This window comes from Peromyscus leucopus, chromosome 5 (assembly GCF_004664715.2).
Source record: "Peromyscus leucopus breed LL Stock chromosome 5, UCI_PerLeu_2.1, whole genome shotgun sequence".
Taxonomy (NCBI): domain Eukaryota; kingdom Metazoa; phylum Chordata; class Mammalia; order Rodentia; family Cricetidae; genus Peromyscus; species Peromyscus leucopus.
In genome coordinates, this window is record NC_051067.1 from 138,914,709 (window position 1) to 138,942,648 (window position 27,940).

The following is a 27,940-nucleotide window of genomic DNA, read 5'->3' on the forward strand; positions in this document are numbered from 1 at the left end:
TCCTTTCTGGAATGAGACCCGGGCATGACTGATAGCAAAATTGACGTTTCCTCTTGGGTGAAATCCTCCAGCCAAGCTGGGCGCTAACCGAGTGGGCGATTTCACTTCGTCACCTCACAAAAGACTTCCAAATTCACTGCAGCAGACACTGCAAAATAAAAATGTTAAGTGCGTCCTAGCTGGGGGGAGACGGAAGCCTTCGTGTTCAATCAAAGGTTTGCAATAATAGGATTCATTAAAAAAAAAAAAAAAAAAGACAGATGGGATTAGGAAATGTTGCGGTGGAGACTGGCGTGAGAGGCAGCCTGCCTTTTGTGGACCTGCACAATGATCCCAGACCCAGCCTGGCTTAGGAAAGTCTGCGACTAGGGCTCCAGAGAGAGGCCACCGGCTCCCGGACACCCTGCAGGGCAGGAGGCTGAGACCATGCATCAAATCTACAGCTGCAGCGATGAGAATATTGAAGTTTTCACCACCGTGATTCCGTCCAAGGGTGAGTAACAATCGCCCTTGGAGTCCCCTACTGTGGCATCTCCTGCCGGAGGTGACCGATTGCTGTTGCACTAAGGTGTACCGGTGCGTGGTACCCACCGGTCCCGGGTCTGCCTGCTTCCCCGTTTTGATGGCTTTTGATCCCCTCCTCCTTTCTGAAGAGGGGGCACAAGGACAAACATCAATCATAGGAAAACAATCTATCAAGGCGGGGACGAGGGCAGCGTAGCGCTTCCTGCCTGCTTCACTTCATTCAGTACGGGCAGCCCAGCGGGCTCAAAGACAGGACAGTGAGAGACTGTTAAGCAGACAGAGATGGAAACAAAATTTCCAGGGTAGCAGATAGGCTTTTTTATTGTCTGCAGTGAGAAAGCAGGTTCTGAAAGGAGAAATCAGCTGTCCCAAAGCCAACTCTGTCTGACTTGGGAGGGGAAAGGCTCCTGGCTGGCCAGACACCCAGAAAGGCAACGAAACTGGGCCCTGACCCCAGGTTGACTTCTCCACAGAACCCCAGGGTCGCCTCACCGGGTACCGCCAAAAGGCACCACCTGAGAACCTTGACTATATAAGCTCTGGTTCCTGGCAATTGGTGCAAGGCCCTGGGAAGGGCTTTGTGAGACCACCTTCAGGGGGAGCACTGGTGACCCAGTATGGAGCCCTCTGCCTCGCCGTTGTTCTGACCCTGCACCCCCTTGTCTTGCTGTGGCACAGGCTTACCCCTGCCACTGTGATACTGAGATGGTCTTGATGTTTGCTGGTGCTGTGAGCCCACATTCAAACACTTCTTTTCTTCCTTTTCTCCCATGTCAGCCACAGACAGGGGCCTTGCTGGGGGGGGGGGGCGATGAGACGCAGCCTGGACATAGACAGACAGCTGAACATAAACTGAGTGCTTGGTATCTACTACCGAGGGGGAGGGGAGAGGAGAGGAGTTGGGAGTACGCCCATGTGTAGGAGTTGAAATTTTCTCAGGAGATTCTGAAAGGCAGCCCATCTGAAGAGGAATGAGCTAGATCTGTGTGAATAAAGATGACCTTTCCATTTATTTCATCTCTGCCTTTTGTTTTGGTGGGTTTTTTTTTGGGGGGGGCGAGGGGTTGCATTGCTAGTGGTGAGCCAGGAGCCCATGCATGGGAAGCAAGTGCTGTACCACTGAGCTACCCTGCAAGACCTGCAGATGGATGTTGAGGGGAAAGAAAAAGCAAGCTGAAAATTTATATATGCTCAGGAGCACGCTTGGAACCACGGATAATTCCGCATAGTGTTTATGGACATATTTTTGGAGCAAAGTATGAGAACAAGACAAGAAAGGCCCCTATGTGATAAAGCCAGTGAGCTCAGTGGCCCTGGGGAAGGGAGGAAGGAGAATTAGACAAGGCGAAAAGGGGCTTTAAACCTCATCGCTGATCTTCGGGAAGCAAAAATATTAGGATGTCTGTTTTCACTGAAACATACAGCTCATGTCTCTAATCCAAGAAAGCTGAGGCCTGAGGATCTCAGGGCCAAGGCCAGCTGGGTATAGTGCAGCACACTGTTCCAAAAGGAAGAGAAAAAGTATATCTATTTCTTGTCATTTAAAAGGTAAGGGAGAAGACGTCCTTGACAAAGTGGTTCCAAGACTTCTGCCGTTTCTGTACTGTGTGACCTTGGACCAGCTACTTAGCTTCTCCAGACATGAGTTGCCACTTCTATAAAAGAGAAACAAAATTTAGCTTCCAAGGTTATCATGGAGAATAAATGGATTGATACACGGAACAGTTATAATGGAGCTGGTACGATCACACAGCGTCAAACATATCACATTCAAAGTGACTTATGTTTTCAGCCTGCATGTGTGGCTGTGAATATGTGCATTAAAGATAAATGTTTGGTCCTATATCCCCTCTGTCTTCATCCATCGTTGGGCCTTAAACTAAGTATTCACAGACATTGACTGCTAGGGACTAATTTCGAGAAAGGATTATTTGCAGCTTTTGTAGAGACCTCAATGGGTAGAGCACATCTCTTCCATGCCTTGCTTTACTCTGGGGCCACCTGAGAGCCTCTGAGCAGAAGGCTTCTGTGGAGAGGAGCTAATGCTCTCAATTCTGAGCCACTGCATATGAAAGCAACAAATGACCCTTACCCCAGGTTACCTACAGAACTGCAGAAAGACAAGTTTGCCCGACTTTGTCTAAAAGGACTGAGTCCCCTGAGTGGGCCATTTCTCAGAAGCTATGCATGAGCCATGGGCATCAATGAACAATAATTCTCCCCAGGACAGGCTCAGCATTGCAGACAGTATAGACTGGTGGTTAGGAGTAAGAGCCCTAAATCTGCTGTCGTGGTACAATCTGTGGACCCAGCACTCGAGAGGTTGAGGTGGGATAATCATGAGCTCCAGGCAAGCCGGGGCTAAATAAGAAACCTCATCTCCAAGAGTGTGAAGGCGGGGCTCAGTACGCTAAGTGCCTCCCTCCCAAACACAAGGAGCTGAGTTAAGATCTTCAGAACCTGGAAAAAGCTGGGCAAGTGGCACCTGGCCATAACTCCAGCATTAGGAGGCCAGAGACCGACAGATCCTTGAAGCTCATTAGCGGCCAGATTAGCCAAATTGATGAGCTATCAACTGATGAGTCCAATGAGAGACCCACCTCAAAATAAATAATAAAATAAAGATAGAAAACAATGACAGAAAGCTATTCAGTGTCATCCTCTGCCCTCCCCACATACACAAGTACACACACAACACACAGGCACATACACCATGACACACACATTAAAAAGTACATATTCTACAATATACACACATACATAACACACTAATGGGTAGATGCACCACAACACACAAACACACACACATACACTAACAAGTACATATACACACCACACGCATACATACACACACACGGTGGGGCCTCCATTTTTCCATGAACTGAGTGAATGTTGTGTCCCTAGAAACTCGCAATGCAGTGGGACCCTTGAAGCATGGCGACTCAGAGTGGAGATGAGGGTGACCAGCCATCACCACCAGGCTCCAGCTGAGCCGTGATCACATCTGTTTACTGTTTCTCTTTCCAGTGTATGTGTGCTGGGATCAGCCTGATAGCTACACTGTTCAGCTGAGCTGTCTTAGTACCTTGTAACATTTGGCAACAGAATATATTATGGTGTTTCTAATGTATCTTTGTTTTAATGTGCATTAGTGTTTTGCCATGGGAAGTTTCCAGTCCCTTGAAACTGGAGTTACAGACATGTGGGTGCTGGGAGTTGAACTCGGGTCCTCTGGAAGAGCAGTCAGTGCTCTTCACCACTGAGCCATCGCTCCAGCCTCGTTTCTAATGTATCTTAAAAACACAGACAATAGGTCAAGTCTATAGCTGAGACTACGTGTGTCCTCTTCCATTCTAGAGAGAAAGAGCCCTTTCAGAAAATATATGTTGTAGACACAGCTCACGGTGACTCCTGAAGATAAAAAACTGTGTTTCACTCAGACTCAGACGTTACACCAGAACTTACTTCCTTCAAGCACCGCAGAGGAGGGTTGGGGAGCCGGGGAACAGCAGGAGGCGGTAAGATAGGCAGCAGGAAGAGTTCCTAGCTCAAGCAGAAGGGCAGCCATCACTCCTGATTCTTCCTCCTGCCTTCGTCTGGCAGAACTATGGACCACACTGTTTCCTGGGTACTTGTTTTTAGCCTGGTTCTGGGCAAGGGCTTTGTGGAGGCTGGTTCATGTACTCCTTGACACAGTCCTCTACTGAAAGTGACAGTCATCCTTGTCTGTCACATGGAGAAAGTGAGACTCAGAGAATGAGAATTGGCTGGCCGTCATGGTCATGTTCGTGCCCTGGAGGAAGTTGGGGTCCCTGGCTGTCAGTCAGCATGTTGAACTCCAGGCTTCACAGCTGCAAGGACTTTGCAGAAGATGTCGGGGCAGCCTCTATGTCACTCATTCGATGTGTGTTAAGAAGTCAGTTCAGTTCTGAACAGGGTGAAGACGGATTTGGGTTCTAGTAGATCATAGCCACATGGAAGGTAGATGAGGGGGTGTAGGGGGACCTGAACCATACAAGGCCAGGCATGATGTATGTGTTCCCCTGATGTGAGGAACCTCGATCAACTTTATAGAAATGAGAAGGGGGAAATGCTAATTACCAGGGCTGGGGACAGTGGCTATAACTGCAGTGAGATCCACGCCTCGGCCCAGCAAAGCACTGTAACTTTTTAATAGCTAATTGATTTTTTTCAAGTTTTTTTTTTTTTTTTTTCAGATAAGGTCTCCTCTGTTAGCCCAGGCTAACTAAAATTCACTATGTAGCCAAGTGACTTTGAACTTTGAACTCCTAATCCTCTCCCTGTCTCCAATTCCCAAATTCTGAGATTACAGGTGTGAACCAACACACCAGGTTTTATGTGGTGCTGAGGATCAACCCCAGAACTGAACTGCAGCCATGGCAGGCAAGCAGCCTAGCAGCTAAGCTATCTTTCCCTACTAAGCTGATTTTAAGTTATGGTACACACACACACACACACACACACACACACACACACACACACGTGCACATACACAGTAAAAGTTACCATTTAACCACACCAGGTGTGCAGATCACTGACAAGCACACTCATAGTGCTGGACACCGCTGCCCCCATTGATCTCCGGACTTCTTTATTAGCCCAAACTGAAACTCCATGCCAACTTCCAATAACTCCTGCTCCTCCAGCCCCCCAGGCCCTGGGAATGACCACTCTGTTTTCATCTCTATGACACTGACTGCTCTAGACACCCCGGATATGTAGACTCGTGCATGGAACAGCTCCTCTTTTGTGTCTTGTTTAACCTAGCACAGTCGTTCAGGGTTTGTGCATGTTCTCTTTACTTTTTAAGGCTGAGCAGTGTTCCAGTGTGTGGGTATTCCATATTTACCCATTCATCTGTTGGTGGTCACGGGTTCTTAGCAACCTTTAGCTATTGTAAGTGATGCTGCAGAAGTTTTGTTGCAGTCAAACCGAGGGACATCTTAAATTGCAGTGGAACGCTGCTGTTTCTTCCCACCCCCTTCCCAAGAACCCCCCAACCAGGGCCAAACATTCTCAGGTCTGTACCGTAGCCTTACAGGCATTTTCTAAAATCATTTCTTTATCTCTTTCAGTGTCCAGTCCATCCAGGAGAAGAGTCAAAAGCTCTCAACACCTGTTGACCAAAAACGTAAGGAAATGTGTTTCGTTAGTTTTCATTCTCTTTGGCGGAACTTTCAGTACAAACATCACGATGGCCTCTTGACTCCCGCCCTCCCTGCTGCTCTCAAGGATGAGGAGGCAAGGGTGTCTCATGTGGCTGATTGTTCGCTTAGCCAAAATAACTGGCAAATACCAACCATACACCAAATAATCCCCCAGGAGATTCCCTCATTTGGCCATTTTCCGCAGGCACAGGGGAGATCTCACTCTGCATGCACACAGAGTTCATGATGTGGATGTAGCATCCTGATCTATGCCTTTATAGTGTTATCTATTCCCACCTTTATAGACAGCAGTGGACCACTCATACAATTCCTTACCAGACAGGCCTCTTAGCAGAACAAACAGGTTACAGAATAAGAACAGAGCATCCATCTGCCCACCTATTCATCCCTCAAGTATTTCCATTTCTGGTATGTTAGAGAAGTAGATGTACAGAGTATGAGAGGAATATTGTTGCTGTTTGCTTGCTTGTTTGAAATAGTCCTTGTGTAGCTCGGGCTGTCCTCAAGCCCACCATGTAGCCCAAGCTAGCCCAAAACATGAAATACTCTTGCCTCAACCTCCAAAATGCTGGCACCATAGGTATAACATTTTTTTTTTAAAAATTGTTTTTGCTTACTGGTTTATCTGGTAATGCCAGAAATTCTGAACAATTCAGAGGTTTCCAGCCTTGCACTGTCCTTTTCCTGCAGCCTCGTTTTGAATTTTAAATTGTATTGTGGTATTTTTAATGCAGTACTTTACTGCATTAAAGTTGTTTACGCACTCTTAGAGGCTAATAATGCTATGCATTTCTCACTTTACATACATATTTCTTTATATCTAAACTATCAATATATCTGCACTGTATTTCAAAAGGAAGACTGATTTGTTCCTCTTGATGATGTGGAATTGCTATCAAAAATTTTAGACAATACTATTACAGATTTTTAAGCATTGTAATTTTAAAAAATCCTTTCTCTGTTTTATGGTTCTTTTTAAGTTAAAGGGAGTTTATTTGTTGTTCCTATAAACATTCTTTATACTTTTTTTTTTTTTTTTTAAAGAACACAGGTACACTGATCACCCTGAACAGGACAGAGTGGCCATGAAGTAACAACAGCATTTCCTACAGTTTTGTTAAACTCCAGTTCCAAGTCAGCATGTATGCATTACAAAATCTCAAATACCGCAAGGACACTCAATTTAGTGTCCCAAGATTCTGAGACGCTGTACGAGAGAGTCAGAGATGTAGAGATTTTTATAGTCAAATTGCCTGTGTGTAAATCCCAGCTCCATCAATGTCTGTATATTTGAGCCAGTTGCCTAGCTGCCCTGGAACTCTACTTCCTTAGCTTTAAGATGAGGTTTATACAAACATGCATCTCAAGGAGAAGGCACAAATGACTTAACACACAGCAAGTGTCTGCTTCAGAGAGTGTCACATACCAAGCATTCAATAAATGCTTGTGTGTTTTTTGATTTGAGTTTATTCCACTTTACTGAGACAGAGTCCAGTCTGTAGTTCTGGCTGGCATGGAACTCTCTATGTAGACCAGGATGGCCTGGCAGTTGCAACCTTTAGCTGGTGCACATGGATATCATAGAAGTAGCTCAAGAGAAGTCGCCCATACAAGGAGTGGGTCTGTTAAGCATTCCAGGATAATGGAGCCTTTGGTAACAAGTAGGAAAGCTGGCATGAGGAAAATCCACCTACCTCTGCCTTCCAAGTGCCGAATTAAAGGTGTGTGTCACCATACCCAGCCGTCTTAGCATTTCATTGCTGTGAAGAGACACCATGATCAGGGCAATTCTTATAAAGGAAAACATTTAATTGGGGCTAGCTTACAGTTCAGAGGTTTAGTCCATTATCACCGTGGAAGGAAGTATGGCAGCACACAGGCAGGCATGGTGCAGGAGAAAAAACTGAGAGTTCTACAACTTGATCGGCAGGCAGCAGAAGGACACTACCACACTAGGCCTAACTTGAGCATATCAGACCCCAAAGATCGCACCAACAGTGACGCACTTCCTCCAACAAGGCCACACCTCCTAATAGGGCCACTCCCTATGGGCCAAGCATTCAAACACATTCCTATTCAAACTACCACACCAGCCATTGGTGTGTTTTTAAGTGAAATTTTTCCATATACTACAGGATAATTAATTATTGTCTGTCAAGGGACTATTTTTGTGAGTTGCTTTTATTCAATTAACAATAGATCTTGAATATCTTTCATGCCAAAAAACGTATGTGAATATCTATGTGTGTGATACATGTGTGTAGAATATATGTGTGTGTGTACAAATCCCTCTCTTAATGTCTGCATAATATTCCAATGTATGAATTACCAGTATTTCCTTATCCAAGTCAAATCTGGAGTTTTTAAATTCATTATCCAAAGTCATCAATAAATAGAGTTTCTTCACTTTTTCTGTTAGGACAATACCCCAAGGAAGCTTCCTGAGAATATTGTTATGTTCTTATACATTTGATCAAGTTGTAGAACTCTGTTTTTTTCTCCTGCACCATGCCTGCCTGTGTGCTGCCATACTTCCTTCCATGGTGATAATGGACTAAACTTCTGAACTGTAAGCCAGGCCCAATTAAATATTTTCCTTTATAAGAATTGCCCTGGTCATGCTGTCTCTTCACAGCAATGAAACTCCAGGACAGCTGGGTATGGTGACCCACACCTCTTACACATCTTTGAGGGTGTATTTGTAGATGTAGAGAGACTGTTGTAGTCATCGCCAAAGTCCTGCAGCCGCCCCTTTTCCAGAACACCATGCCATTACCGTAGGATATTCCTGTTACGTTTTCACAGGCTGATAGGAGGAAATGCCTTACCATTTGTATTTCTTCCATTTGAATGTAATTCTTCATTTCTTTCATAGATTTATCAACCATTCAGTATTTTTCCCTGTGGGTTTTTATTCCTCTCCTTTGTCTGCTTTTATGTCAGTTGTATATCTTTTCTTGAGGACTTTTGGGAACATTTGCTATATTAGAAGGGTTGTGAGTCACGAGATCCTGACCTCACTCATGATCCCCGGGAATTAACGAGATAGTTGGTAAGGGAGATGGAGAGAAAAGGGTGTTCACAGACAATTCAGAGTCAGGAAACTTCATTGCAAGTGTTTAAGCCTTGGCCAATAGCTGCCCTGCCCCTCCTCTGTGTAGAAAGCTCAGGCCTAACCACAGAACACATGCCAGGCTGGGCAGGGCGACTCAACCCTGAAATCCTTGTCTTGGTGAGACGGGTTTCTGTCCTCTTCTCCAGCGTGGTAACCTGACAGTGCCACAGGAAAACCCACCGTACTGTGCGCCGACACTAACATTTACAGAGTTCCTTGGCTCCAATGGCTCATCTGCATCTCCTGTCACTCCCTGGGCTGCCGCGTGGATGGAAATGCATGTCCTTCCTCTGCGAACACCACTCCTCTCTGAGTCATCCTCAGTGCCCAAGTCACTTCCTCTTGGACGCCACTTGAGCGGCATTTTCTTCCAAATCCTAAGGCACATCCACTTCCGAGGCAGCGTGCTTTCTCTCCCTCCCTCCCTGCCTCCCTCCCTCCTCCTTTTTTGATGCCCGGTCTGTTTTATTGATGTCCTGATCATTCCGATGTCTGTGGATGTCATAGAAATATCTCAAGAGAATGCTCCCACACAAGGAGTGGAGCTGTTAAGCATCCCAGGATAATGGAGCCCTTTGATAATGAGCAGGGGAGCTGACTAGAGGAAAGACGATTGTAAATATCACTTTTGTCCCCAGATCTGATGCTTGTGCGGGGACATCTGTGTGGAATCTCCTGGCTTATGCACTAAGCATTCAATTGCACTTGAAAATCCCAGCTGGGTGAAGGTGTTTCTGAGCTTTTACAAAGAACATTTATTCAGGAGGCATGAAACTATGGTACACATTGGTTCTGTAAGGGCAGTTCTGTGACCTTAAGAAAGACACAAAGCTCCTTTTGACCTCGGTTTCCCTCTGTGTAAGTTGTTAGAGTCAGCTTGAACATTTCTATAGATTCCTTCTGCCCCAAGCCATGACTGTGCCCCACCATTTAGGTCTCAGCTGACTAATTCCTCATGTGACCTCCAAGCTGGCCAGCCAACAGAAGCATGGGTTTGAGGTGTCAGGGGATGGACTCCCCAGCAATGTGGTAAGGTAACTCCGCAGTAGACAGTGTGATGGTCTAGAGCAGGAAAAAACATCATTAAATTCTTGCTTTCTCTCCTCTACCCTATTAACATCTCGAGCTCCCCACCTCTCCAATCTTAGCTCTATACTCGGATGCTAAGGACAAGCTCACAGACTGCTTTGTTCTACAGCTATCAGCAGTGTGTTCTACAGACAGGAAAATAAGGCAGGGTCTCAGCAGCCAGCAATTGTCATGTCTTGGGGTACTGTGGAATACACAGTAAGGAAGTAGGTGACCCTAAATGATGACCTGGAAAGTAGACACACACAGACACACACACACACACACACACAGAGAGACAGAGACAGAGACAGAGACAGAGAGAATACATGTGGACAGGAACTTTGCTCAGCCTATCTAAAAGTCTTGCAGGGAACCCAGCAGATTACCATTTCTGAAATGCCAAAAGCAGGCAAAGGCAAGGACTGTCAGGTCAATGATGAATCCTAAATGCTCAGAATAGCCCCCAGCTTTCCCCCAAAGATGTGACTGGGTCCTAATGGATATGAGAAGAGTGAATATCCTTCCCCATTTAAGACCAAATTTGTGATATTCAAATTCTAAGTGAAGGGCTATTTGTGGTGGACTGAAAGAAAGATGGCTTCCCTATGTTCCTCTATGGGAGACATGAAGATTCAGTCTTCAGAACGTGTTAAAACACTTGAAATGTGACAGGTGAATGTGTGCCCTGAAGACATCAGGAGTCTTTGCTAGTAACAGGCATTGATTCTGCCAGTCCAGCAAGGGTGGGCATGAATAGCCCTACTCTGTTCCACTACTAACTGTCCAAACAGGGGCCTAAGGTCTTAGAATGTGGCTCAGTTGGTAGAATGTTTGCCTAGCATGCATGCAGCCCTGGGTTTGATCCCCAGGTTGGGGGTACACATCTGTAACCTCAGCATTCTATGGGTGGAGGCAGGATGGTCAGAAGTTCAAAGACATCCTCAGCTCCATAGCAAATTGGAGGCTAGCCTAGACTACACGAGACCTTATCTAAAAATGAGCTATCTGGATCTTGAACTCATGTTGGCTTGACCCCAAGTGGAGTTACCTTGTTCTTCATTGGTAATCTGATAGGAGAGGAAGATTTTATTTTATTTATTTATTTATTTATTGGTTTTTTTTTTTTTTTTTTTTTTTTGAGACAGGGTTTCTCTGTGTAGCTTTGCGCCTTTCCTGGAACTCACTTGGTAGCCCAGGCTGGCCTCGAACTCACAAAGATCCGCCTGCCTCTGCCTCCCGAGTGCTGGATATGCATTTAGTCACTAGTGTTCAGCAAATTTATGGGTTTTGCTCATATTTTCCCTCCATCTTTCTATTGCTTTTTCAATTTTGTTGCTTGGGAAAGAGTTTTCTGAGCACAGGGATAATTCCTCACCATATGTAATGCATATGTAATAATATATCATATTAAGCTAGATCCTATTTTACTGTTTGTTGTTCAACACACAGCTTTGACCCGGCTCATCACCCAGACCGAATAGAGATGCTTTTCCCCGGTGGCCTGAAATCTACTCCAACAATACCATCAAAGATCAGTTTCCTCCACTGACTAAAACACCACCCTGTTATCACGTTGTTAAGAGCCCATTTATTTTGCTCTGGCATCTCCCAAAACCAACACTACAGTTCTGTGTGGTCAACTGGAGGGGACTGCCAAAAGCTAGACTATCAGGGACGAGCCATCCGCCTCACTGGCAGATGCACGGGAGCTGGGAGCCGACACAGAATGGGCCCTTGCAGGCCAGCTGTGCACAGAAGGAAGTGGCTGGGGGTAAGGCAAGCCCCGGGGAGGCTGCAGTGTTAAGGAATACTGGAGCTTCTAATGAATGGGCCTCATGGAGTAGGACAATCAGAATGAATGACCCTGTGTCCTGGAAATGGATAAAATATGCAGAAGCTGCTCCCTGGCTGCCAAGATTCCCTTCATGACTCCCCATATTAAGATGAAATGGCTGCTATTATTTGCCTCCCGTTTTTACATTTAAACTATTTCAGTGATTTAAGTACAGCTATCCCTCAGTACCCCCAGGGATCGGTTCCAAGACATCCACAGACACCAACATTCACCTGCTCTAGTTCCCTGTGTAAATGGTATACCCTGTGCATACAGTCCTCAGTCACATTCCCTGCTTTAAATCATCTCCAGATCATAAATTACCTAAAGAGAACGAAATGCTATGTAAACTGTCTTTGTATGCCATCAGCTAGGAGATAAAGAGCAAGTTCTATGTGTGCTCAGGGCAGAGGCAGGTGTTTTTTTTAAACAATGTTTTTAAGAATTTCATACAATAGTTGGATCTTAATTTTCCCTCCCCCCCCCAGCTCCAGCTCCCTCCCCCAACCCCCCCCCAACCCACCCAACTTCAAGGTCCCTCTCTCTCTTGAAAACAAACAAAAACAACAACCAATCACGGAATCAGAACTGCGTTGGCTGACTCCTCCTGAGCATGGCGCCTGCTCTGGAGTGTGGCTGATCTACCCGGGGTCACTCCATTGAAGAAAACTGAGTTTTCCGCTCAGAGTGGCTGTCAATTGTGAATAGCTTCTGGGCGAGGGGGTGGGATGTCATGCCCTTCCTTTGTGCTGGGATGTGGACTGGCTTGATCTTGCGTGAGTGACCACAGTTGCTGTGAGTTCCTCAATGGTCCCTGAGTCCTGGGGTCAGGTTATTGATGTTTCATTTGTGGTTGAGCACTTGCAGGCGATTGGAACGAAACCACCTTAGCTTTTCTGAGTTTCGCAATCTCCACTCGGTGAAAACTCACTTCCCGCCACCCTGATTCAGGCCCATTACAGTTGTGGACAGAGGTGGGTGCGGTGCGGCCGGGCACTGGGCGCCTAGGGAGGATGACTAACTGTGTTCCTTGCGCCCTGCAGGTGGTGATCGAGTCGGACCTGTATGCACCAAGGCCTCTAGAGCTGCTGCCTCAACGGTGCGAGCGACCGCAAACCAGTGACCGTAGGTTTGGCAGGCTGCAAACTGCCCGGCCACCAGGGACGCATCCCACCAAAACCCCCATCAGACCTGGTATGTGAGGGGACCTACGGGCCAGTGAAGTTCCACCAAAAGTGCGGTGACTTGTATGTGTCCTGTCCTGTGGTCCTTCCAGGCAGGCTGATTGAGCATTCAGCTTTCAAAACAAACACGCAAAACAAAACAAACAAACAAACCAAAAACCTGTTTGCATTGAGAAAGCACCTGCTGTTGGGTCTCACCTACGGAGGCGGGTCCACGAACACAGCGCTGCCTCCCTGGGCGCAGTGTGAGTGAGATGATCAGTTAAAGGCCCTGGAATCATGCCCAGGACCATAACCACAGCCATAACAACCACATTGTATCATTTTTTCATTTGAATGACTTAATAATCCATAAAAAGAATTTAGGGGCAAACCGATTTGAAATCTGGAAACAGTAATGCTACCTTGGATATCATATTTCTGAAATGGTTTCCACCCTAAGCCGTAACATAGGATTCAACTTCTAGTCCTCTGAAGTTGCCAATAGTATTTTCTCTTTAACTGATAGTCTAGGCTTTTTTTCTGTTGTATCAACAACCTAAAGTTACTCATGTTTTAATTCCAATAACACATAGTTAAGAATGGTGGCTTACACTTGTAACCTCGGCACTTGAGAGGCTGAGGCAGGAGGATTGTCATGAGTTCACGGTCAGCCTGGACTTGAGGAGGAGATCCTACCACAAAAACTAGGAGCTGGGAAGACAGCTCAGTTGATAAAGTATTTATGACACAAATACTAGGGCCTGGGTCTAATCTCCTGAACCCACACAGTGGGGTGTGCAGCGTGAGTGTAACCCAGTGCTGAGGAGCCGGAGGCAGGAGAACCAACCCCAAGGCTCCCTGGCCAGTCTAATAGGCAAGCCTCAGATCTCAGTGAAAGACTGTCTCAAAAACAATATGGATGACATCTATGGTTAACTTCTGGCTTCCACATGTCCCCCTTCATTTCATGCATCCACATACACTAATATGAACACACATCGGTACGTACGTACACACACACACACACACACACACACACACACACACACAAATCCAAAATGTTGTCAAAGCTCCTGGTGTTAACAGTTTTGTGTTTTACAGGAACTAAGACTCTATTGACTATGTATGGTCTTTCACTCATCTTTTCCCATTCCATGCCCCTCCTTTGTGGGTGTTTTGTTCCAAGTTTTGTTGTGGTTGTTGTTTTAATTGTTGCTTTTCTTAGGTGTCATAATAGGTTTCTTTGGTCTCCCCCGGCACTCATGATGGACAGTACAAGAACACATAAACCAAACTGCATTCTCAGTTAAGATCGATTGCATGCATGTAAATAGAATTGAAGCATTAGGAAGGCCACAATCTGCCTTGCAAATTAAGAGGAGATAGATTTTTCTCTGTGTCTATGTATAGGTGAGTGGGTGGGTGCGTGTGTGTGGAAAGAGAAAAATAGGCAGAATATTCCTCTTTGCTCCAAAAATCATAAAGTGAATTTAGAAGCCATACTGCTTGAATTACTGTGTACACAAGAATCAGCTCGGGGCCTTTTCCTGATGAAGAGTTTAATTCAGAGGGATGCTAGACCACCTATGAATCCCAAGGTTTCCTTTGTGACCTGCTCCCAGATGGTGCTGTTCTTGCAGCTACAGGGTCAACAGACTAAGTTTTAGAGAGAAATTACTGCAGTGAGTTTCAAAGTGGGGTCCCAGAAGCAGCACCTGGAAATATGCTGGAAAGGTACATTTTATTTGACTAGAAATTCCAGGGTTAAGGCATATCACAATCTGTGTTTTACACACACACACACACACACACACACACACACACACACACACACATATTTGACCTCTGCTGTCACGCTTCCAGACTCTTGATGTTATGGTCAGTGCCTCTTCCCCCAACTGTCTAGTTTTAGAGGTCACTTTTACAGTCTTTAAGAGACAGTATTTTGTAGTGTAGCCCAAGCTGACCTCAAACTCATGATCCTCCTGCCTCAGCATCCCAAGAGCCAGAATTACAAATGCACTGCCATGTGTGGCTGCTTTCACAACTTTGTAGGTAGTTGATGTCATCTTGTACTGCCCAAGTCAGTCTTGGATTCTGAAAGACAAGAGTGGTAAGTTATGAAATGGAGCGTCTGCCCGACACGTGACAGTCAGCTCATGCAGGGGTGTGCTAGTCAGGTTCGGATGGGAAAAAAATAGATTCAGCTGGGCATTGATTCAATTCCCTCAGTGCCTCCAATCGGATAGATTCCAGAATGGGTAGGAGGGAGTGTTGCTGAGCCGAAGCCAAACCCTGGTGCTCTCCAAGGAAAGGCTAGGCACCAGCCCATGGGGATGAGTTCTTACTTCCTCCCGTCAATTTGCTGCATGTCTCCGGGGACCTCAGGTCTGGGGGCCTTGCTCTTTCTCTGAACTGTAGGATAAGGTCTTGGATGCTACAGATTTCTCAGGCAGCGGACAGGTGAGGAAACTTGGAGATCACGGGGATGCTGTGGGTAGACCTAACTAAGACGCTCACCATAAGGTCTTAGATGCTGGAAAGAGACAGCCCACCCCACCCCCCACCCCCCAGGCTTGGGAAACTGTAGGACTTTTTCCTGGACATGACCAGCTTATCTGAACAAGCTACAAGGTGTGACCTTTTATCAGGAATGACTGCCCAGCTTTCCAGAAAGTCTCTGATTTCTTCCCTAATACTTCTGTGTCCTCTCCACCCACTGTATACACTAACCTGACAGGGTCACCCCCCAGAGAGCTCTTGGCTTGACACTTTTGTAACCTACCTCAGGCTCCCCAGACTCAGACCCCAACACCTCACGTCTGTAGACAATGCCAGTGAAGGGCCTCCGCCCCCAAGTCCTCTCTACACAGCTCCCAGAATGCCCTCCTAAGACGGGTAGCCTCCTCTGTCATCTTTTTTAACATTGTTATCTCTTCCCTCCCACCTGTCCTCCACGCCATGATGACATCTCACAGCCACCTCCTGTCCTTACCGTTCTGTAAGGTAGAACAGCCCTGAGCTGCAGGGTAAATCCCTGATGGCCCATTCCATTATGCTTCCCTGAACCTTCACTGATGTTCTTTCTGCGGGTTCTCCCTGTGTGCAAAACTCCGGCTCCTCCTGAGTTGGGATTTTATGCTGTGCCCTGATCAAGCTTCCCCGGGCCTACAAGAGGTCTCACACTTCCTGAAGCTGGGATAGAACACCATGGCCACGGCAACTTAACAAGGAAGGGTTCACTTGGGGTTTACAAGTCCAGAGGGCGAGTGACCATGACAAGGATGCATGGAGCAGACAGCAGACATGGCGGCTGGAACGGCAGCTGAGAGCTCACTTCTCCAGCTGCAAACAAGAAACAGAGAGAGTGAACTTGAAATGGCGCAGGTCTTTAAACTCTCGAGGCCTGCCCCCAATGATATACTTCTTCCAGCACGCTCACATCTTCTAAGCCTGCACAGGTGGGCGTACCCACTGGGGACTGAGTGTTGAGATGCCTGAGCATATAGGGAACGTCTCATTCCACCATCCTGTCTGCCTTCAGGTTAATGGTTATGTATCACCATTAACCTTGGTTTCCCCAACTAGAATATGCCAATGATCAGGGTCCTCCCCACTTAAGGTGACAGTGAGGACTAGATGAGATGTAGCTGTCTCCAGATCAGGCACAACTGGTTCCAGGACCCAATTAAGATGTCAAACTCCACAATGCTCAACTCCCTATGTAAAATGGCACAGTGACTGCATATAACTTACACACATCTGTCTTTATGTCTACTTCCAATCATTTGCAGATGGTTACTTAAACACCTCACATGACACAAATATTACAAAAGCAGTAGTTACTGTATTGATTAGGCCAGGGCAACGAGGAAAATAAGTACTTGTTCAGTACAAGGTCACTTTTTCTTGTTTGGTTTTGATTTTTAAAACAGGGTCTCATGATCCAAGGAGCCTCGGACTCACTTTGCTTTGGACCCTAGCCTATTCTCCCGTCTCGGCTTCCCAGTGTTGGGATTACATGTATGTGTTAGCATGCTTTGCTACACAAATGCAATCTCACCGTTATTGTTGTTGTCGCCGTGCTGGGGATGGAAGGCACCCTCTTTCCCATGCTGGGCAAGCCGTCTTTATGGCTGGACTACGTCCCCAGCTCCACAGACGCAATACTTTGAAGCACCTTTTAGCCGTGAATGTGGGGCCTCCGGGTAGTGAGGCGGCCCACCTTTGTGCAGTTCATGCTCACCACATCCCTGGCGCACTGCGAAAGGGAGCCGCTGTTGCTGTTTCCTCAAGGGCACCACTCGCTCTGGTCTGACCTTGGCAGTGTTAATGGGATTTTCCTAGACCCGCTGAAGTTAGTAGCGCGTGCTTTTGTGTAAAGTCATAGGAAAAGGGATTCATGAATTCACAGGCAACTCCCGGAGCAGCTTCCTTGCTGTAGCCAGCACCACTGGCAGGCAGCGTCTGCAGGGAACAGCAGCCTCTGCCGCAAAGCAAAGCTCGGAAAACAGCAGACTTAGCTGCAACCCAGTCAATCAACCAGTCAATTGGTTCCCATTTAACTAGTTAGTTCCCATTTACCTAGTTTCCAACCCAGCAAGCCATAGACCACCATTTAAACTCAGTTACTGTGATTAAATGCTGTTTGCTTGGTCTTTGGGCATCTGAGCTAATGCTGTCTACAAAATTTACAGATCTACAGTATCACATGGGTTTCTGGCTTCCAAACTCAGGCCATGAGGTCTGCGTGGCAGGTGCTTTTACCAACTGAGCCATCTCCCAGATCCTAAGATGTTTTTATATAGGCATGTGCATGATGAAATTAGGAAAGAGAGCATGAGAGGGAGAGAAGAGATGGCGGGGGGGGTAAGAAAATAAATGTGAGATGGAAGCAGACAAGACTGGGATGAGAGAGGGAAGGAGACCAGAGGGAGAGAGAGAGGACCGTGAGAACAAAGCAATGCCTAAAATACCGCGGGACCCGTGAGAATGAAGTATGCACGAAAGGGGATGATAACGGAACTCATTCCTTGAACTGATTTCTTGTGAGCTGAGGTCTTAGGGAAGGAGGAAGTGCTGAGGCCACGTTCTCTGAGCACCCACTGCCTGCAGGCACAGAGCCGAATGCTCTCTTTTAATTGACTTAATTTTTCCCCCAGCAGTTTGAGAGTCACAGCAAAAAGTGAGCTGAAAGTTACACAGATTTCCTGGATCTGCCTTCTGCCTGCACATGGGCTGACTCCTCCACTCTGAGCATCCCCACCGCCATGGCATGCTTGTCTGTTGAACTACATGGACCTGAGTTCTGGCTTCCTGGAAGAGTGGCAGGGGTGGGGGGGACCCCACTAGGCAGTCAGCATTGCGTGGCCAGCACTGCCCTGCTTTGCTACTTGCTATGGAGGCCCTGAGGAAGTCCCTCTGTGACTGGATGGCTAGCGAGATAACTGATTCAGAAGCAGAGGGAGGCAGAACACAGAGTCCAACTGAGTAATGCCTCTTCTGTTCAATTTCACAGTGGGGATTTCTGAACCCAAAGCTTCGAATCTGTGTGGGAGTCGAGCATATGGAAAATCATTGGTAAGTAAAATAAGCCAGATTCGTTGTATCGGCGGTGCTTGTACCGTCTTGAAATGTCTCACTGGTGCCAGAAAGGGAGCCGGAGTCCTTTGCCCTGGGCTGAGAATCATTGGGAAAGCAGCCCCGGCCCTGTGGTTCTTTGCTCCTGGAACTAGCCATTGGCGCCACTCTGTGTGCTTAGGACACACCACCCGGCTGCTTCTCTTTCTCAACAGGAACTCAGTTCACATGCAAACAGAAGCTGTGGCTTGCTAGCATCTCAAGCATGGGGGAAGAACTGGTAGGTCTGGCCTGACAGCAATGCCTGACTAATTCCCAGGTGCAGCTCTGGGGTAGAGTGATATAAAGTTCCCCAGCACGGAGGGGGGCTCCAGCACCACCCAAGCACAGAACAGCAGTGTCTCAGTCAACCTGGCTGCTATCACATACCATAGGCTAGGGCACTGAAATGTGCCAACTTTTAGAGACTGGGGAATCCAAATCCAGGTGACAGCTGATTTGCTGTCTGGAGAGGGTCTTCTTCTTGCCTTGCAGGTGCATGACTCATGCTAAATGTTTTCTGTGCATACAAATGGAGGCATTGCTGAAGTCTCTTTCTTCTTCTGAGGGCACTAATCTTATCATAGATGTTCCACTCTCAATATCCTCCTCATCTTAACCTAGTTACTGCCCAGAGGCTCCACCTCCAAACACCATCACGATAGAGAGTAGATAGGGCCTTAACAGATGAGTTTGAGTCAGGTACAAACCCTCAATCCATAACCACCAGTCATGTGAGGGCAGGGTGCTTCTCAGAGCATCTCTTACAGGCCAGGTTCACTGGGAGTTGAGGACTGAGGCATAAGATGTATATTAGGCATTGATACCCGTCTTGAGAGTAGAGAGGCAGCTTGTGTGGAGGGAGCAACTGAACCATGATCCAGGATTAGCACCTTCAAGTGTAGGATCTAGGGTGAGTTACCTACACAGATGGGTCTCAACTGGGCCCAAATGGCTCAACCTTTTGTCTTCCTTCCTGGCTCCATCAGGGTGTGTGGGCTGTCCCAGCAAGCATGTGACTCTGGGCAAGGTGGTCCTCAGCAGCAGAGAGATACTTGCCTACCCTCTGCCCACCCTGAAGCTGAACAGTTTCTTAAAGAGGGATTGGGGGCATGTGTAGCAGGAATCTCAAAAGTTCTTATTAATAAAATCAAACCCGAGGCAAGTTATTGGGGTCAAAGCTGGTAGATCAGAGAGACAGAATAAGCCACAGCTATCTCACCTTGCCGGATCCTCAGCTGGTCTTGTCTCCTCAGACTGGAGGCCTCTGAGTCCTCATCTGGAATGGGTCTCAGCTGAACTGCTGCTGGAAAGCCTGAAGCTTAACCAGCCACATGCTTAACCAGCCAAATGCCTAACCAGCCAAATGCCTCTAGTTTCTTGCCCTCACGCCTTATATACCTTTCTGCTTTCTACCACCACTCCCTGGGATTAAAGGCTGGCTTTCTGGGATTAAAGGTGTGAGTCACTATGCTTGGCTATTTCCAATGTGGCCTTGAACTCACAGAGATCCAGAGGGATTTCTATCTCTGGAATGCTAGGATTAAAGGTGTGAGTGCCACCATTTTCTAGCCTTTGTATCTAGTGGCTGTCTGTTCTCTGACCCCAGATAAATTTATTAGAGTACACAATATTTTGGTGAACACAATACCACCACAGGCATGTCTCCAGATTTATCTCCTCTTCTCCTTTGTAGTCTTCTAGGGATGGGTGTGGGGTTCCCTTTCACTTAACGGAGTCAAGGTCGCATGGAGGTGAGAACATCTCCGATATCTAGGCCCTTGCAGCAGCTACTATTCAACATGAAGACTAGGAGAGATGCCAGAAGCTAACTGGGCCAGCCCCTCATCCTTATGGACCAAATTAGACAAGTTAGGTCATTGTATTGGAAAAACTATACAAAGGACGGGGATAGCGGAAACTGTTGTCAAGGAAGTCCCCTTTCCAAACTCAGACTCAGCAAATAGTGTGGCGAGGCAGCTGGCAGAGGGAAGGAAGACAGTCTTGAGAGGTGCTGAGCTGAGAAACAGTCAAGGTTAAGGAGAAAAAGAGTGTCTAGTAGGCTGCGATTCCTGCGCCCAGGCCTCAGGGTAGGCTTAGATGATATGCAGCTGTAGCAAGGGACCAGAGAAAGCTGGGAGAGTGAAGGGTGGGGAGGAAGATGAAGAGGCGGAGCAGCATGTCCACGGGCCTGAGAAGAGAAGAGCTATGCCCCATCCATCGGATGCTCACTGTCCCGGGCAGGAGAGAGACCCAGAGCCTGCCCCCATCTAAGCCTGAATCAGTGCTGACGTGGAGGAGATGGGACTGAGGAAGATGGGGAGGGGTGGGGACCAGGCTCTCCTGCCGGAGCTCAGGAGCTGTGGGCTCATGTTAGCTGAGCATTGATGTGATGGGAGGAACAGCTAGGGAGAGGCCGCACAGTGGTACGGTAACTCTGCCCTCGGCCTTCCCCGCCCCGGGAGAGAGGTGGTAAATAATGATGTCTTTGACCTGGAATTGTTCCAGAGACTGGAAATGTGGTGACCTGACACTTTGATGCGGCTTGGAACAGGAGAACAAAGCGTAGGGTATGCCCACTGATGAAGCAACCCCTGGACTTAGCCCTGATTAGGTCATCAGCTAATTGTCGGTTCAGGACAGGGCCGTTGGAAGGGAGCTCAGTCCCAGACTCTTCCACTTGTCGTTGCAACCTCTCTAGGGACCAGGACAGTAACTAGAGAACTAAAGGAAAAAGAAAAAGTGAGAAGGCACAATTTGTCACATTGTCTGTTTAGTGCTCTGGGGACACTGAGACAGAGAAAGGTGAACATGGCCAGGAGCCTCAGGGTGAAAGTGAGCTTGAAAGGCTGATAGAAATGAGGCCCTGATCCAGACAAGTATAAAGACGCAGAGCTGTGGGCCAGCAGTAGACAAGGCAGGAAGCCGGCTCAACGTGGACCAGGATCTGCTGACTCGTACAGTCCTAAAAGGCCAAGCTGCAGGTCAGCCCTGCAAGACCTCAAGGAGAAGGATGCAGAATTGGCCTGAGTCTTCCACGCTGAGGGGTTGGGATGGGGACTCCTGACGAGTAGGACCTGGAGAGTGTAGTGGACCTGGGCACAAACAAGGTCTGAGTAGACCGTCCTTTGAAAAGTACAGAAAGGCTAGTGCTGGTGTGGGCAGGATGGTTGAAGAAAGCCCCTACAGGACTGACGATCAGACACCAGCAGAGGAGGTGGAAGGGCGACAGATCCTTTGGAAGATTGAATGACTCTCTCTAGGCGTTGTCTCTAGGCCAGTGGTTCTTAAAGCAGAGTCCCAGAACCAACAGTTCCACAGACTTTGTTCAGTTCAGCGGCTCAGGCAACGTCCAGCCTGCTCAATCAGATACCGTGTGGTCCTGGCACTAACCTCAGAAGGCCTCCAGCATGTCTGATGCTGACTGAGGGTGGGCAGTTGTCCGGGTTAGGGGTGGCACCTCCGGACAGCCCTCTTACAAATGGTTCCAGTAAGTGCCGGAGTGGGAATGCGGCACCATCCTCAACTCGTTCCCCACTCCCTTAAAACGCAGATTTCTCCAGTGGCCCGCATCTCAGTGAAAACTCCAGCTGTGGTGGAGATGACAGCCAAGGGCTCGGAAAAAGGAGCTGTTCCGGGAAGAGGGTAAGCGTTGTGCCTTCCACGCTGCCTGCGTGGCTCTCCGCCCATCCCAGTCATGCAGGAGGGCAGCAGGCGGCCAGCATTTCTCACACTTAATATACCCCCCCCAAAAAAAAAACCCATGCCAGCTGTAAATGACCTTGTAATGAGGCCTACACACATGTGTCCAGCTGTAGACACATCAATCGCTTGCCTAGGATTAAGCTGGAGTACTTTTCATGGCTTCCACTTCATTAACACTGCTTTCGGGGCTTTGTTTAATTAGATGAATGTAATGAGGAGCCATATGCAGAACCTCCATGGATGGTGTCACAAATGCCTTGTGAGTTCTTTTAGGAACTCTCACCCACAGGTACAGAAATGACTCAAATAGTTTTCAGGCTGAGAATGCAGCTCTCCGGTCCACCTCCACTGCTGCAAAAACAATAAAGGCCGGGTTTGAAAACAAACCATACCCATGGCCCCTGTTAATTCCGTCTGGTAAAGAGCCAGCCTAGGGTAGCAGGAAGGTTATTCCCGCAGCACCCAAAGGCCTTCAGTGCAGGAAGACAGCCAGAGTGTGCAACTGAACATGGACTCTTATGTCTCAATAACTGCCTTCCACACTGTAGGTCATGGCAAGGGGTAAAGGTGGTGATGAAAAACTGAAAGCTTTGGACTCACATCTGCTCTCTAGCTTGGCCCTTGTACTCACTCTGACTTTGGGGAAATTATTCTCATCTACTTAGAAACAGAGAGGCTAGGTAAATAGCTCAGTGATTAAGGGTAGGTACTGCTCCTGTAGAGAACCCAAGTTTGATTGTTAGCACCCAGGCCAGGCTGCTCATAACCACTTGGAAATTCAGCTCCAAGGGTGTCCGATGCCTCTGGCCTCCAAAAACATCCCCACTCATGTGTACACAGAAGCACATACAAACATGCATACATACAGTTAAAATAATACAGTAAATCTTTTTTAAAAACAGTTGTACATGATGCTGCATGCCTGCAACCCTGATATTTGAGAGGTAGAGATAAAGGGCCAAGAGTTTAAGGCCAACTTAAGGTACTCAGTGAGGCCTTGTCTACAAACAAAAATGCACATACACAAGCAAGATAAAAGTGGCTCTCATGGAGATTAGGTGAAATCATATGCAGAGCCAGATATGATGATGCATGCCTATAATCCCAGCACTCAGGAGGCAGCGGCAAGAGTTCAAGGCCATGCCTAGGCTACATATCAAGGTCATGTTTCAAAACATAAAAAAAAAAGAAAGGAAAGAAGGAATTAGGAAGAAGGGAGGGAGGGAGGGAGGAGGAGGGAGGGAGGGAGGGAGGAAGGAAAGAAAGAAAGAAAGAAAGAAAGAAAGAAAGAAAGAAAGAAAGAAAGAAAGAAAGAAAGAAAGAAAGAAAGTTAGTTTATTTGGTTTACACTTCCACATTGTCATCCACCACTGAAGGAAGTCAAGACAGGAACTCAAGCAGAGTTGAAATCTGGAGGCAGGAGCTGATGCAGAGGCCATGGAAGGGTGCTGCTTACTGGCTTGCTCATCATAGCTTGCTCAGCCTGCTTTCTTATAGAACCCAGGACCACCAGCCCAGGGATGGCACCAACCACAATAAACTGCTCCCCTCCCCCATCAATCACTAATTAAGAAAAATGCACCACAGTCAGATCTTATGGAGTCATGTTCTCAATTAAGGTTCCTTCCTTTCTAATGACTCTAGCTTGTGTCAAGTTGACATAAAACTAGCCAGCATAGAGAGTTTAACTCAAACTGCTAACACTTTTTGAGAAACTTCTAATTTTAAACTTTTAAGAGACTGGGAAACAGCATGTTTGGTGAGATGCTCAGGACACATATGAAGGGACGCAGGCTGAAACAACATATTAACCCATTTTCTTTTGTTAATTCCAAAATACTTACAGACTGGTACATTATAAAGAATAGAGGTTACTTTGGGTATGATCTAATGCCAATAGACTGCGCCCAAAGATGAACTCTCTGTGGACAGAGGACAGAGGTTGTACAGGACATTTACACAACCAGAGTTAGGAAAACGTATAAGAGATATATTCAAACTGGATTTTATGGCAGACTTGGGTTATACTCTATTAACCCAAGAATCATTTAACCCATTCATGAGGCAAAACCCTAATCTAAAAGACCCTACCCTGATCTTCCTTTTATTTTGGGTGCCAGGACTAGAACCCAGGCTTGCATAAATGTGGCAAATATTCCTGCAGCCCTGGTTTGATTTTTGAGGCAGGGTCTTACTGTATCATCCAGGCTAGCCTAGAACTTGAGATCTCCTGCTTCTGCCTCCCAAGTGCTGAGAATACAAGTGTGATCCCGGGTCCTTTCTCTTAATATCTCAAAATGGAGATGAGATTTCAAGATAAGTTGTAGAAAAGCAGCCACAAAAATCAAACCAAGGCAAATATTAATCAAGGGAAGTAAAGCCATAGGAGTTAGGGGGGAACCCACAGGATGGAGCACTTCTGCATGTCAGAATTCCCCTGGAAAGAATTGTGAAAACCAAGTTATGTGCCATTTGGTGCATTGGGATTTAACCAGGGAAAAGTTGTTTGTGTGTTTTAACTCACTGGGCTTGGATTTCATTCTGGCTAGCAAATTTTTCTGAGGGACAGTAGCTGTTGCAGACTGCTCAGGCAGACCAGGAGGACTACACCACGCCTTGACAGAAGTGGAGCTTTCCAGTCCACAGCACTGCAAGCCGCTTCTCTAAACCCAGTCACCCCTCCTCCCCCGCCACGCTGCCCATCCCTGTGCTGGAGACCAAATCCAGACCTCATGCCAGCTTGGCAAGCACTGTACCACTGAGCCACCCCCCCAGGCCTCGGGCATTCTCTGGGTTAGGGAAGCAATTCTCAAAACAAGAGGACAGGACCCCATATCCCATGAACCACTGTGCTCATGGTCTCCTCTTCTCACTCCATTAGAGATCCACCCCAGGGGGCATTCCTGTGAGTAGTCTACAGTGACCTTCCAGCTGTGGAGATCACAGTCATAGAATGGAGAAGGAGAGGAGAACTCTGGCTGGACATGCTTCTCAAAGTTACAAATTAAGTCTGGCTCAGTGCAGTATTCACCAGCCCCACCCCCCATCCCCTGCCCGCCTTTGGTTTATCGTTTAGATCCAGACACCTCAAGAAGATAGCAGAAGAGTACCCGACCCTTCCCCAGGGGGCCGAAGCCTCCCTGCCATTAACAGGCAGTGCTTCCTGTGGTGTCCCTGGCATCCTAAGAAAAATGTGGACCAGGCACAAGAAGAAGTCTGAATACGTGGGAGCCACCAACAGCGCCTTTGAAGCTGACTAAAGGTGACCTTTCTTGGGAGCCTTGCACTGGCCAAGGGTCACAGGAGAGAAGAGTTGAGGATTGGGACTGAGCCACCCTCCCTCTGCTGTTGCTAGTCCAAACACGTCACCCTCCCTCACACTCTGGCATAGGGCACGGGAAGTATCGAAGCAACGTCCCGGAAGGCGGGAGAGCCGTTTCCCAGAACTGCTAGAGCCATTGGTCTAAAGTCTTGTTGGGAGATCATAAAGGTTATACCCCTCTGTTTAGGAAAACTATGTCAAAAGCAAACCTCCCTGGCCCATTTGAAAGCCCTCCAAGGAAAACAGAAGGCAGTTGCTCTGTCTCCTTTGTGAGTTTTCCCAAAATGTATGATTTCCGGTGTAAATGTAAAAGCTTGGTTCCGAGGTACTCCGAACACAATGGTTCTTACTTCCCCCATTTCATGTCTTTTTCTCCTTGGTGAGATACGAAGCGCTTCATCTTTCCTTTGTCCTAATATCTGCTTAACAGCATCATCTCTCTGCTTTGCTAACCATGGGCATGGTGGCATGAATTCTCTGACGCGCGGTTTTTCTATAGAAAAGCACTTCAAACTGCAGCGTTAACTTTAGTGTCTTATATTTTGTGAAGCGGTGCAATCGACCAGCCTTGTCAACCCCGAGAGTGTTTTCCCATTTGTTGCCTCTTCCTACCATTGAAAAACCACTGTTAAGAAAACACTGTTGTTCCCAACTTTCAGGTCCCTGCTGGGACTGGGGTCCCTGGAAGTCATGTGACTCGACAGCAGGTTGTAGGACTGTCAGAGGGTCTTAGCTTCTCTCTAATAACTGAATTAAAGATGTTTTTAAATGGAGAGAAGAATCCAGTACAGGTGGAACTAAAAGGTGATTTGAATGACATACATCATTATGTATTAGATTAGTAAGATGGGTGAGAGCAGAGGATGGAAATCCCAGCTTCCCAAGAGGGTTAGGCAGGAGGACCACATGTTTGAGACACGCCTGAGCAGTTTAGCAAGACCCTGTCTCAAAAACCACACACACTGAGAGAGAGAGAGAGAGAGAGAGAGAGAGAGAGAGAGAGAGAGAGAGAATTTATGCATTAGATGAAACCAGAAGAAATTGCCATTTTTGTAGGTTGAAAACCATTTCCTGTGGCTCAAACTAATATTTACTCTCATTTAAAATGATGATATAAGAAACAATGGTAACCATAGCTCTCATTTGTTCGATGCCTACCCGCCCTGTGCCAGGCACAGTGCTGAGCCCTTCACATGAAGGCCTCTATTCTTTCTAACAACTAAGTTAGGTGAATTTGCCCACTGCACAGGAAATACCAATTCAAAAAGATTAAATGATTAGTTCGAATTCACCTAGCTTTCAATGTCCATGTTACATCTGCTCCTTCACACAAAGTAAGGAACAGGGAAGTACTGAAATCAGCAAAGAATCTCTACCTTGGTGGACTGGGAGAGGCTGCTGGAGACAGTGTGGAGGTGGAATCTGAGGTATCAGAGTGCAGAAACTGATGAGCGGTATCTGCTCGTGGAGTGATCGATAACACAGACTCTATACTTCTCATTTGTGGTTTAAATTCTGCCCCCGAAGTCTTATTTCCTAATTAAGAGGTTTAAATTAATCCAGTCCTCTTAACGAAAGCAGAAACACTGTGGTAAACTGACCCTACGATTGTGTTGAGAATCGCCAGGTCTTGGCACAAGGAAGAGTTGGAACAGTTTGGGTCTCAGACTTCCTCCTGCCTGGTGCTTTGTGGCCTCTGCTCTCCTGTTTCTGACCCTCTAAGTGAACCGTAAAAGGGCAGGGGTAGGTCAAAACCCGGGCTTCCAGGCTCTCACCCTGCTGACTCCTGCCCTTCAGCTCTGCTTTGGACTCTGGGCATCTGACCCTCATATCCAAACACAGTTTGGAAATCCAGGCTTCAAGTGCTTTGTCACCAAGGGGCCAGTCCCTGTGGCCGGTCCAGTGTTGTACACAATATTAAGTTGGAGTCCAGAACAAAGCTAGGGAAGAAACAGGTCATGGTCTCCGATGATTGCATTAATTTAACTTACAATGGATCTCTTAAATGTGTGTGTGTGGCACCTGCAGATTTATGTACAGACTGGGATTCTTATTTATCTTTAACTATTTCATGGTGAAGTGTTTGCCTCGTGTAGAGCATTTCAATTCAAATGGCCAATTCAAATCAAAATAAAGTCTGCCTTGTTTGTGACATTAATAAACTACTTGAAGAACGTATCTGAGGCTCCCTTATTCAATGAGGGAAGATTTGCACAGGGGAAAGACGTATGCATTTGGGCCTCACCGTTCCCTGAAATAAGAGGGAAATATGAAGCCAGTGTGTTCTTTTCATCCCGCGGCAATGTCTGGGTCTGATATTACAGGTCCTCCCCACCAGTCAGCACCAGGCCTCAGCTGGAGGCACTGGCTACAAGACCTGTTTTCCCAGGGCTT

General features: G+C 47.1%; 1 protein-coding gene across 1 annotated transcript; it reads left to right on the forward strand.

The window, feature by feature from the left end:
- Window positions 1–27,724, forward strand: Vxn (vexin). The gene is made up of 6 exons (XM_028864535.2): window positions 1–493; window positions 5,622–5,677; window positions 12,778–12,928; window positions 18,419–18,480; window positions 22,073–22,164; window positions 25,301–27,724. Exons 1-6 carry the CDS (start codon window positions 427–429, stop codon window positions 25,482–25,484), a joined length of 612 nt encoding a protein of 203 aa, XP_028720368.1. The 5' UTR covers window positions 1–426; the 3' UTR covers window positions 25,485–27,724.
- The last annotated feature ends 216 nt before the right edge of the window (window positions 27,725–27,940 follow it).

Excerpts from the sequence above, each read along its gene's own strand:
- Vxn (XM_028864535.2), top strand. The coding sequence starts at position 427 with ATGCATCAAATCTACAGCTGCAGCGATGAGAATATTGAAGTTTTCACC. Across the intron at positions 12,929-18,418 it reads CAAAACCCCCATCAGACCTG|TGGGGATTTCTGAACCCAAA; the intron begins GTATGTGAGGGG and ends TCAATTTCACAG. Across the intron at positions 22,165-25,300 it reads GGAGCTGTTCCGGGAAGAGG|ATCCAGACACCTCAAGAAGA; the intron begins GTAAGCGTTGTG and ends TTTATCGTTTAG.